Source organism: Physeter macrocephalus, chromosome 14 (genome assembly GCF_002837175.3).
Source record: "Physeter macrocephalus isolate SW-GA chromosome 14, ASM283717v5, whole genome shotgun sequence".
In the NCBI taxonomy this organism is placed as follows: domain Eukaryota; kingdom Metazoa; phylum Chordata; class Mammalia; order Artiodactyla; family Physeteridae; genus Physeter; species Physeter macrocephalus.
In genome coordinates this window covers 34,985,133-34,998,340 of record NC_041227.1, presented here as the reverse complement: position 1 = coordinate 34,998,340, position 13,208 = coordinate 34,985,133, and the positions used below count along the sequence as shown (strand labels likewise).

The 13,208-nt window shown below is 38.3% G+C and overlaps 1 protein-coding gene across 2 annotated transcripts in view; it reads right to left on the bottom strand.

Moving 5' to 3' along the window:
• The window catches only part of SNAP25 (synaptosome associated protein 25), a 30,294-nt gene that overhangs the window by 15,596 nt on the left and 1,490 nt on the right, over positions 1-13,208 (bottom strand). For both annotated transcript variants that reach the window (XM_007101504.3, XM_007101503.3), the window contains exons 2-3: positions 12,197-12,238; positions 4,567-4,615 (exon numbers count right to left, since the gene is read on the bottom strand). In XM_007101504.3, the coding sequence (XP_007101566.1) occupies positions 4,567-4,615; positions 12,197-12,238 (91 nt within the window). The remainder of the gene's footprint in view (positions 1-4,566; positions 4,616-12,196; positions 12,239-13,208) is intronic.

Here is a 13,208-nt window from a genome sequence, read left to right as displayed (position 1 = left end):
CATAAATAAAAAAATAAAAATTTTTAAAAATAAATAAAAATATTAAAAAAGAAATTTAAAAATATTGTGGAACCATTTTGTCACACATATTCTGACAATAGTATTAATTTTTTTCTTTTTTTTTGGCTCCCTCTTTGAATGTGAATGCTATAAAGGCAGGGATTTTTGCCTGTTTTTTTCAGTGCTATGGCACATAGCAGGTGCTCACAATAATGTCAATTTTAAGAGTGTTACTGAGTTACGTTTGTGGATATGTTTGGTGTATTGGGACTTCACAGCACTTAAATGATTTCTGTGAAGATTTTTCTCAGGAAATGCTTGAAAGCAATCAATATCCTCATTCCATTCTGGCACAGACAGCAGCATCTCAGAGGCTGATGCAATGCAGTGTCTAGGGTTGACTGCTCCTTACCTCCCTAAACTTACTTTCTGGTTGTTTTCTGTTTACTCTTGGAGACTGGGAGGGGAATAAGATTTTGGATTGGGGAGGTATTCCAGTACATCACACTATATTTTGGGGCAAGAGATTGTTCTTTCTTTTGCTATGATATTTGGATGACTTGTTATTTGTAATGGATCCACCAATGGCAGGATGCTCAGGGATCTAAGTTTAGACATCTTTTCTACTAATATTACATAAGTAAAGCAGCATGGGGCCGTTAGAATCCTCAATCGAGTAAAAAAAGAAACAGTACAAGAATAGCAAGAGGTCAATGCTATTGATTGACCCAATGTGCAAGCCTTCATGAGTGTAACCAATTACAAGATGCTGCCTACATGATTTTCATTTTCCTTAGAACTGATGAACATATGGAAATTGATTTAAATAAATTTAAATAGCCACGTGACTAGGGGCTACTATATTGGGCAATGCAGCTTTAGTCATTCATAAGAGATATTGGTGAGTGGACTTTAGCAAGAGGGATGTTTTCACAAATGTTACCCTGTAGTGCCATGAACCCTTTAAGAAAGTTGGCAGGCTCTGTGGATGAGGGTTTACTTTGCCTTTACTCTGCCAGGCAGTGGTCAAAGATTTCACTGTTTAGTTTGTAGCTGTTCCCATGGGATTGTCCCAAGAGCAGCATTTTCAGCATCGAAACAAACATATAACCCAGCAAAGACCAACAAAGGGAACAAGAGATATGGAAGTGAAAGGTTAAATCATCCCACATTAGGGCTAGGGGTTTTTCATGGGGATTTCTCTTGGAGACAAGAAAAGTCCAAGGACGCAGGACATTTCAGGGCCATCTGTCATGCTCAGTGCTCCTTGGTGTCTCCTGACACCTGGGTGTAAAACAAGAATCCCATAAGGAATTGCCTAGCACACCATTTAGCAGGACAACCTGGATTGGCTCTTTAGGCGGATGGCTGTTTCTTGAGACTTCTGTGCAGTTGCAGTCAACACTTTTGGTGCTCAGGCAAAGACAAAATTAGTAGAGCATAACTGGAGAGAAATTTTAAAGCAGTTACTGATCTAAACAATTAAACACAGCATATGCAGTGTCAAAATGCATTTACAATGGCAGTAAAGATAGTTGTTGACTCATCAGTCATTTCAAAAGTTCTAATCTCTTCTTACAGTATAAATGGAACATGTAGCATTTAAGACCAGGCAGAAGCTACCCACTTTCGAGGGTTTACAGTTGCATGCTTCTCACCAGTATCAATTATTCACCACGCATCTGGTAAAACCCAGGTTATCCTAGGAAATATGTTCAACCGAGAAGTTAGCATTTACTTCTGTGTGGCCACAACTGAAATGTCTTAGCTGAGAACATTAATTATCTTGTGGGGGCAATCCACAATTTTACTTCGTTTCTCAGAGAATAATGTAAAGATGTTCCTGGGAATCATCTGTGTTTAAGAATAATATATTTCTGTATTTTTTTGGAGATTTTGGCAAATTCTGCCTGTAGATTTTCTTCATCAAAATACAATGAAATTTGAAACTCAATATCTTATTCATTTTCTTTTTGACTTCAGATTTGTATATATTATTTTTCATGTCAATGTTTTATAATTAGGGGAGAAAATGGTATTATCCTGAACCTTTCTCAAACTTTTTCTCCTATTGCGATGCTCCTTTTCTACTCCCTTCACATGCAAATTATTAACTAAAAGAGTTAATAAGATAGAACTCCTTATTACCTGAGTATATATGTATCACTTTAGCTCTGGAAATGAGGTACCACTCTTCTGTATGGGCACCTGCTGCCTAATTAAATAATTTTTTTTAAAAAGCAATGATTTGCTGTGTCCTGAGTTTCAAAGTCTGGGACATTGTTATACACATCAAGCCAGCAAGTCTTATGATTTATATCAGATTTATCTGGAGAGTTCTGAAGACTGTCACAGCTATTGTAATTCCTTCAAAATACAACTCCACTAGGCTCCATTATTTTTGTATTAATTTTGACAATTTATATTTTAAAAATGGGGGGAGAAGTGTTGGGACTGATGTTCAATTGTTTTTTTAAAAAAATTTTCTTCTGATTTGAAAAATTTAGTTGATGTATATTTATTGGAAAAAGTTCAATACAAATAAACAATATAGAAACAAAAGTCTTTATATAGCAGCCATAAGGGTGTACCCCTCAGATCTCCCTTCAAGAGGGACCCTGTAGTTAGCTGACACCTCCAGCTGTTGCACCTATGGGATCCACCACATTTACATGGAAGCCATACCCTCCCTGGGATGCTTCTAGCCAACAACTGAGCACAATTTGCTAGAGCGGAGGCATCCCTGCCCGTCACAGGGCTGCTCCATTGTGTTGTCTTTGCTCCTGGGCTGCCTATCAGTCTGGCTGAGATTTTCTCAGAGCAGCACTACAGTATGAGACTCTTCCTACCCAATCCTCCTTCTGCCCCCCTCTCCTCTCACAAGTGTCAAGCCCGCATCACAGTCCAAAGGCTCTCCCTGCCTACTCCTGCTTCCTCTCCCCTTCGCCCATCGCAGACATTTCCTTAAGAAATCTCACACACTTCTAATTGATCCTTAGCAGTTGCTTCCCAGAGGACCCCAAATAATACACCTTCCTTCAGTCCCTCCCTGCCCCTGCTGTAACTCCTTAGAAGTCAGTAAAAATTGATCTCATATATTGTAAAGGTTGCAGAACATTTTATGCAGAATTTCTTTCCTGGCCATATCATAATTGATTTGGTTGGTCTCCCCACTGACAGACATTTAGTTTCCAGTTTTATACCATTACAGGTAAGGCATGTATATTTTTCTTCATGGAGTTGTCAATGAATATCTGCAGCATATAATTCTATGAGTGGAATATCTTGGTCAAAGATGGGTGCACATCAAAATTTGGAGATATTATCAAATTACTCTTAAACTTTGTACTGATCAACAGTGCCCGTCTGTAGATTGAGGGTTTCTGTTTTCCCAACATATTCACAGCATTGATTATCATCAATTAAAAGAAGTTGTGCCAATCTACTAAAGAGTGGCATCTCATTACTGTTGTTGGGTGAAGCACGGTTTCATTTGTCTACTTGTAAACTGATGATTTACATATTACATCCATTTTTTTCTTGTATGTTGTTGTCCTTTTCTTTGATAAAATGCAAGGTCTCTCTGTATTTTAGAGAAATGCCTTATGTCTGTTATCTATAAGGCAGTTTCCCACCCTGCCCCCCCACCCTCCCCAGTTTGAGGTTTATTCTTGAAGTTTGTTTATGGTGTTCCATGTTGTAAAAAATTTTATATTTTTATCTTTGACAAAAAATTTCTCAAGATTGCTAAGAGTTTTCTAATGTCTTCGTAAGATATACATAAAGAGAACAAATTCTGCTAAATCTGATTATTATGATAAGAATTCAGAATGGAATCAGGTAACTAACTTGTGGCTAGAATTAAATAAATCATTGCTGTATGACTGTATGTATAACTCAAAGAAAAAAATTTTGGTATTACCCTTCTAGGTTCCACTGTAGACTAAATATGCTATACTAAAATATTGGTACTCTGATGTTCACTGCTTCTAGTATTTCTGTAATAATTAAAAGAAAATGTTCAAATATTTTAAGTGGTTCAATTTTCCATTTTACAATGATTTCCCTCAGCTTATAGCCTGTTAAAAACAGCTTCCAGTTATTCAAGGAATTCCCATAATGACTTGGAAATCAATATTGCCAGATGCTGAATTAGGATGGTCAAAAGAAATGGACAATATGGTATACTATTCTCTCATTCTATTTAGGAATTATCACATCGAATTTATGGGAAAGATTGGGAATGAGGAGGAGAATTCTCAAACTCTCCAAAATTCTATCATTAAAAATTCAAACAAATGACTTCTGCCTTCAAAATTCTATTACCCCTACACATATAACAGGGCGTGTAGTACCATTTATTCAACCGTGAAGATCTCAACATTTCCATACATTTACCAATCTTTTCAACAGAAAAAGGAGAAAAAAAGCAAGATAAAAACTGTAGAACTCTTACATACATATGTGCATAACACACGTCAATGACCACCTGTAGGTGCACAAATCATTTTTTAATGAACTTTATTCAGATGAGGAATTGTTCTTACTGAAGAAATCTGAACTTACCTCCTTGTTCATCCAACATAACCAAAGTCCTGATACCAGCATCTTTACTCTACATTCCAATAATGGTAGCAAAGTGGAAAAAGAGTTAGAGAGAGAAAAGAGAGAAAGAGAAATCAGTAAGGGGACAATTAGCCCTAGAAATGGAAAATGAAGAAGGACCAAAGGAAAAAGAGGGAGGAAATATGGCGAAGAGTATTAGGGTCTGGGGAGGAACTCAGAGAGGTGGGTCACCTGTGGACTTGCTTCATCAGTGATTCTCAGATAGAAGAGGGGGATGTAGCTCAGTCTCCGTGGGGTGGGGCTCAGGATGGGGCTTGGCATGGACTTGAAATACACATACTTAATATTATAGCGTGATTTTATATCTTGAAAATAAAAATGCCTATAGTTTTTGTAACACCAACCACAGAAAGCAAATCTTTCACAGTCTTCAAGACTAAATCTTCTCTGGCATGATAGATTGGAAAGTTTCCATAGGTGAACTGGGGAGGGGTGCTCCACTGAAAAGATGTGTAAGAATCTTGGGGGTGGTGGTGAGATTTTTAGGTTTATCACAAAAGATGACAGCTTCACAAAGGTTGAGAAACATAGCTCAAAAGGAAATTCAATCTTCCATTTCTTTCTCTATGGAGAGAAGTTCTGCAAGATTTAGAAAAGGGAATGACAGATGAGAAATAAGGGCTTTTTCTAATGAAATCTGAAATTCTGCACAATAATATGGTGTGAGAAAATAATTCATCCACAAGTTTTACTGCAGTTTTTTTGTTCACCCCTTATGATCTAAATAAACCAAACAGCCCTGAACTATTTGGTGGAGAGGAGTGGGAGTTGGTGGGTGGGAAAACAGGAGCAGAGATATTTGCATTGCTCATAATCATCATTTACAGGAACTAGTTAAGTAAAGACCTTCCGTTTTGTAGGGTGATTATTAATAGGTATTAAATGGCAGTGCTTACAGTTTGGATTAATTGTTTTTTCAAGAAAAGGTCATGGTGGTACCTAGAATAAATTCTAAAATACGTCTCTCATGGCCCCATTTATTTTCGACTGACTTACATTAACCTAAGAGAGAGATGTTAGTGGAGGTCAACAAAAGTGTTTTGTTTTGCTTTGTTAACAGTATTTCAACAATTTAATTCCAATAGTGCTTTTAAAAAATAAAATAAAACACTGAAAATTATTTCTGTGAGCTTTTATAAACTCACCATTTCAGAGAACGTGCAGTTAACTCTCCCAGACAGAAAAGCCTATTTTGCTTTTTTAAAAAAAATTGAATGAAAAATTCTTTAATTTCTATAGTGCTTTATAATTTTCAAAACTTTCACATACATGATTTCATGTAATCACATAAGAACCCCTTTCTTACCCCTACACCTCTATGGCCCCCTCCCCCTTCCCTCTCCCCACTGGTAACAACTAGTTTGTTCTCTATAAGTCTGCTTCTTTTCTGTTTTAGTCACTAGTTTGTTGTGTTTTTTAGATTCCACAGATAAGTGATATCATACAGTATTTGTCTTTCTCTTTCTGACTTATTTCATTTGACCTAATACCCTCCAAGTCCATCCATGTTGCTGCAAATGGCAAATTTTCATTCTTTTTATGGGCTGAATAGTATTCTATTGTATATATATACCACAGCTTCTTTATCCATTCATCTGTTGATGGACACTTAGGTCATTTCCATACCTTGGCAATTGTAAATAATGCTGCTATGAACACTGGGGTGCATGTATCTTTTCAAATTAGTGGTTGAACACATTTTGATAACTTTTAGTTGCAAAGTCAGGATGTAGTTTGGAGAGTGAAGGCTCAGGATGACTTCAGGAGTCATTGACAGCACAGATTCTGGAGCTAGACTCTGTCTTGGAATCCTGGTGATTTTCTTTCCTGGCTGCAGGACCTCAGGCAAATGTCTTAATTGCTCTGTGCCTCAATTCTCTCATTTGTAATACAGTGATCATAATAGTTCATACCTCATTGAGTTCTTATGCAAATTCAATGAATTAATAGGCGGCACGTTAGAATGGTGCCTGGCCTATAGTTAGCCTTACACCAGGGTTAATAAAATAAATACCTTCACAAAATGCATCTAGAGCAGGATATCTGGGCAAACTAAAATATCATCATTACAGACTACCACCAGAAGTTTCTAGACCACGGCTCAAACTTTAATGTGCATATGAATCCCCTGCATAGAAAACATCTTGTTAAAATATAGATCCTGATTCATTAGGACTGGGGTAGAGCCTGAGATTTTTCATTTTGAACAAGATCGGCGATGCTGGCTGGTGCAGGGTCATACATTGAGCAGCAGGATTCTAGACCCCAGAAGACATTTCAAAATCTTGTTTTTCAATGTGTTATAAATGGACATTTGTCTACACTAGCCTGTATTTTAACAATTTCTATGCCCCTTTTCTGCAAATTTTAGCCATTGTTTATGAGAGGAAATTGTAAAAAGCAGATGGCTCATTCAGGCATATGGATGTGATAATGCAAGTTCCAGTGAGGACGGAGTCATCTCAGAGAGCATCTTCTTCTCTAAGGACCCAACTCAAGGCCATGCATGAGATCTCTGTTCCATTCTATTTGGGATGGAGGGTGGGAAACAGGTGAGTGACTTCAGTTTAGTCAGTTCAGCTCTCATCTGTTTACCCTTTCTGCTCTACCCATTTATTTTATATAATAACTAAAATAAAGTATAATTTCCTCTGCAAGTATAATTTCCTCTTTGTTCAATTTGGTGCTAAGTGTTTCAGTGCTGGAATGATTCATAGAACCACCAAGAGTTTGCCCCAATTTGGGAGAACAGAAGCAGTGAGCACAGGTCAGAGAGTCAGGAATGCAGGATTATGTTCTTAGCTCAGCCATTTAACAGTTTTGAGATTGGGGAAGAGTCACTTGACCTTTCAGGATGTTTTCCCATATTTAAGATAAGGATAGAGATGCTAAATAAGATTGGGTAGTTGCTAGGTTGGTTCATTCACTCACTCGTTCATTAGTTTGTTCATTCATTCATTCACTAAATGGTTATTGAGCTTCCACTCTGCCCCAGGCACTAAGGTAAGGGCCAGACAAATGCCTGGCTTCTAAACTATGCTTCACAGAATGATAAACAGTTTGGTCAAGTGAACAGAGCTGGCATCTAGGAGTCAGTAATTCTGAATTCTGGACTTATCTTTACAGTTCTGTTGCTCTAGAGTCACCTGTTCTGTGTCTCAGCTTTCCCAGCTGTCAGATGGGGACAGAAACAGCTCCCTCACTTCCCAAGATTTATAAAGACAAAATAAGCTACAGAACCTAAAAGCTTCTACAGGTTCAACTCCACTGGAGGCTGTGATTCAAAAACTGAGATAAAGGATTTCATTTGTGTGGAATCTGTCAGTTTAGGATGAGCTGCTATGTTTGTTTTCTTAGATCCTTTTGCTTTTTGTGGAATTCTCAAAATTTTTTTAAATATTGTGGGAGTTGCTGGTGTAAGAGAAATGCTGTAAGAATTCACACTCTGGAATCAGGTAGATCTGAGTTTGAATTTCATCTCTGTCTTTTGTGGCTGTGTGTCTCAAGCAAGTTCTTTAACCACTGTGGACTTCAATTTTCTCCTTGGTAAAATGGAGAGCAAAACAGTAGAAAAAGTGACTGCAGGGATTAAATTAGATAATACACTCTGAGCACAGTTGCCGGCATATAGTAGGTTCTCAATAAATAGTAGAACTTATATTTGGCTCCACTTTTTGCTGACAACTTTTATCAAAACAACTGGGTGGTCCTTTGGAGGGACTAGGAGGGCAAGAGAGAAGGACAGGGATGGGACAATATCTTGGGGGAGGCAGAATATTACTTTCTCTGATTCCTTAAAGAGTATTATGTTTTAATAGCTAGGAGGGAGAGGAGGTGGTTCTATTTTTGTCTTAGCTCAATTCCTGGTTCCTGTTCAAGATCCCTGGGAAACTTGTCTAACTGTAAACAGGGGGAGCTGGAGACGTCAGTGCTTTTCACAAAAATATTTATTTATTTACTTATTTTGCTGCACTGGGTCTTAGTTGCGGCGCGTGGGATCTGTGTTGCATCACGTGGGCTTGGGCTCTTCGTTGTGGCACATGGGCTTCTCTCTAGTTGCAGCACTCAGGATCTCTAGCTGTGGTGTGTGGGCTCCAGAGTGCGTAGGCACTGTAGCTGTGGCACGTGGGCTTAGTTGCCCTGCGGCATGAGGCATCTTAGTTCCCCAACCAGCGATCGAACCCGCGTCCCCTGCATTGGAAGGTGGATTCTTAACCACTGGACCACCAGGGAAGTCCCTGATTTATTTTTCATTTCTTTCTTTTTACTTTTTATTTCTCTATTCTTATTTTTTTTCTTGCTGATGATCTGAGACCATGTTTATAGAACATTTTAAAGTCTTTTGTCATCCTGAAATGCTTTTCCCAAAGTCCAATACACCTGAGCTAAAACTAGGCCAGTCCAGATACTCTCTTAACCGTGAGAGTTCCAAAAGACCCCTACCTACACCTGTATACCTGAAAACAACTGCTCAGCCTGAATTTTCCACCTTTAGTAGAAAGTCTGATATAACAAAGACATAGCTTTAGACTACTTATTTTCTTCTGTGGCCAATGTGTTTCGAAAGATAAGTTGGAATGAAAAGAAAAGATGCTGAAACACCCATAAATGTTGGGGAGACTTCAGTAACCACCACTGCACGAAAGCTCTGTGTGGGGCTTTTGGATCAGCCTGTCCTAGGGTAGCGTGGCTTTTCCTGGCTTTGTTCCATAGCCCAAGGCATTAACGTGTAGACCTCATTTCCTGCAGTTAGTATTAGCAGAGTTAACTTTTTTGTTTGGAATCAAATAGTATTCATGACTCTCCCTCTAGAATTCATTGTCCCCTCCTCTGTGCTTCTGAGGCAGGTGTGGCCTTGAATTTGGAGACCTATTTTCATATCTTTTTTCTACATGATATCAGTTTTGATCTTCCACCTCCAGTGTTAGGCATTCCATAAATATTTGCTGAAATGCATCCATCAAAAGAGCCAGTTCCCAGCCCCAGGCTGGGAACCAAGTGCTATGTGATTTCTAATATTTTTATGTGTGTATGGTATTCAGCTTTTCTGAACTTTCTCTACTGATCTCTGTGTAACTTTACATTGTCCTTGATACACTGATGATGGCTTCTATTAAAAACCAAGCTTCCATGCCTTCCACTCTGTTACACTGTAAAGTCCACGAGGCATGGCACAAAGTCCTATATTCCACTGAAAGTGGGATTGTTTGCCTCAGGGAAACTTCACAAGTTGAGTAACCTTTCCTGTCTCTGAGACTGAATTTCAATCAGCGTTCAGCTCAATTCAAATTATATGGCACTGATGGACTTTGGGATCATGTGCAAGATCCTGGTATTTCAATGCTCAGATTTTCCAAATGATTTCTGCCCTTGATGAATATTTAATGCTGATTCTCTTTAAAGAGAATTTCCTTCTTGATTGAAAGCAGAATATTATCTGACTGGCCAATGCCCTAGACATAAGGGATGTTTGACCATCAATATAAGATAACCCAAGAGGATGTAAGAGCAATCAATCTAGTCTAATAATGCCTTGCTCATAATTTCCTAAGGATGGAAAGTCTAATAGCCTCCTCTCATTTATTAGAGGTAGGAGACAGCATCCATCTGTTTCACCCCCTGTTCTAAGATGCAACTTCATACTTGATCGAGAAACACGTTAGGAAAACCAAAAATGTAACATTTGAGAATCCTACTTCAATTAATAGAGCTTTTGAGATTTTTTTTCCCAGAATAAATTAGAGCAGACACTCCTTTTCCAAGACTGGCCAACATTGCCTGCAATTTAAGAAGACACAGAAAAAGAAGTCTCTGCGGCCCAAAGACTGATGGGGGAGGGGCTAGTTGGGAAAAGTGTGTTGGACGCATTCCTCCACCACTTTTCGTGTTCTAGGCAGTTTCAACATTGCACAGGTGGGCAAACTGGTGATAGATTTTGTAGTTTAGAAATTCCCTTCACATGTGCACATGCACAAATGAAAATGAAATATGAGCTTGGAGGCCATGGTTGAAGGTCATAAACACGAATCAAGATGATGATGTCAGCTGACTTCTGTGCTCCCTTCCTTCCTGTCCCGGTGAGAGCTCATGTGTGGATGTTACTCAGATTTGTTCCCTTTACTTGTTCTCATGACAAGATGAGGGGCAACATGTGGATTCTGAAAGCCTCACTGACACTAGTAGATTTAGAATATCTGCCTCCTTTTTGGTCCTCAAGTACTTCTGCGTGAGTGGTGTTCCCAGGACAGCACAAAGAAAACATTTCTCTTCATTAAGAGAGTGAAGGTTGCTTTCCTGTGCTGCCGAGGGCCCCTTGCTGGCCCACCTCCTGTGGGGGCCAATTTATGCTACGCTGTAGGCTCAAACTGTCATTTTTCATGATAATAGATCTCCTTCAGTGGACCCCCTACCCTTCCCAGGGGTCCTCTGAGCTCTTGGTTGCCACCTTCTCCTCCCCCTCCTGTGGCAATTCACATTTAGCTATACTCCATTCTTAGCTGAGAAGCTGAAGCTGCAGAAGTCAGGGAAAATGTTGGCTTCCATAGTATGAGAGGCGGCTGCCCTTCCTTTTAGCCTTATGAAATTGACCCTATTCTCCTTTCATGTCTTTGCAAAAGCAATTTACAGTAGCATGAGGCAAGTAGGCTCATTTGATCATTCTGCTAGAAAACCCCCAAGATCTCTAAAGATGATAACCACACATGAATTTATACACTGATAAGCATTTTCAAAGCATAGATAAAACAGCATCTCACTGAATAAAAACGATTAGACTTGTTTTATTCAGTTAAGATAAATATAGCTCATCCCATTCTTTTTCCACTTCATCTCTCCCAACGGACAAGTTCAATTAATCCATTTATTCTTCCTGGTTGACTGCCGCTCTCCCAAATTGGAATAAATGAGGTTTATTGCAAATGCCCTTTTGATTCCATTATTGCTGTCTGCCCTATTTCACCCATTTAAAAATAGTCATGGATTCATTAACCATGCCTTGCAAATGGATATTAAATCCAGAGTCAAGAATATAAAAGAGCTTCTATATTTACATGACTAGACTTGATGTTTCCCTTTATTAAAGGATTTTCCTATTATTTCATGAATTTTAGTGCCTGACTATAAATGTAACAATTTCTGAAAATTATGCCTCTATGGGCACATATTTTTTAAAGTGATATATGTGGCTAAATTTAAAACAGAAGGCCAAGATTAGATGTAATTTAGAGGCATCAAAATCAGTACAAATGAGGATTTTATGTAGATAATCATTTCATATATTAAAAAATCGCTCTGATTTGTTTTTGTGATTTCTTGGGAGCATTTATTTACTGGGAAATACCACCCTCCTCTGCTTCCCGGACTGGGAAGATAGGCTGGGCTGGAGGGAGAGTGAATACTTTGATGGCTACCTGGCAACTTAAATACAGCATCTCTCTCATTATGTGGCTTTCTGCTAGCTACCTTCACATTGGAATCAATGGGACGGTGGTCTGGGGAAAGGCAAAGGGTCTAGGCAAAGAATATATCAGCCAAAAGGATTAGTTCATCTTAAAATATAGTCACTGCTTACCTCTTCAACCAGTTGTAGCATACGACGGGTGCTTTCCAGCGACTAAGATAAAAAACATAAATATTATGAGTGCAGGATCCAGAGTTCTTGGAATATCAGAAAAACTTTCTTCACTTGGGAAACATAAAAGGTTGTTATCACATGTTCTTTGAAGTTTGTAACTGAATCACAATTTCAATCTCTTTCCTATCAGCCTTTCTACATAATAAGATTCCCTAAAGCAATTATATTAAAGCTGATTGTCATAAAATCAAAACCAGACGAAGTTGATCTTGATATCAAAGACAAAGTAATCTCGAAAAGGTAATTTTGCATGTGCAGGAGGCATGAAAAATTATCTCGAATACTCAGAGGACTAATTTGGCCTCCCTGGACCAGGAATATTGAATTTTAAAGGCAAATATCATTTGTCATGAATTGAGATGAATCTAACATCGATTTTCTTATAAAGCTCCTAGAAACACAATTGGAAGTTCTTATCAGTACAAATTAAGTTGTTGCCCTAGGGTGGAAAAAAAATCAAGCGTGTTTGAAATAACTAGTCTCTAGGAGACAGCTATAATAATTATCTTCATCCTTAGATAAGAAAAAAATGAATTCAGCGCTGGCCCCTTGGACACAGTGTGGTCACTTTTTTCTAAGTTCCTTTTAAATTACTAGAATCCAGCAACCAGTGTGATTTCTCAAAAGCTGTGCTTCTCAATGACAAACTTAATTTGGACAAGAGTTTGCAGGAACACGAAGCATGTTCACTTTCCTGGAAGCACTGTCAGCAGGCTGCTTTTTGAAATAGAATGGCTGTAAGCAGAGGTATGCTGGTAAATGTTAACAATGGGCTCTCCAGAAAAAAAATGTGTGTGTGTGTCTGTGTGTGTGTATTATTTTAATGATATAAAGGATGACTACCATAAAATTTATAAATAATAATAAAATATGCAACACTTTATTGCAAATTCTGTATAGCCAATTGATTTTCACAGAAAGCTTTTGTTGATTTTTGCTGAACTCTTTT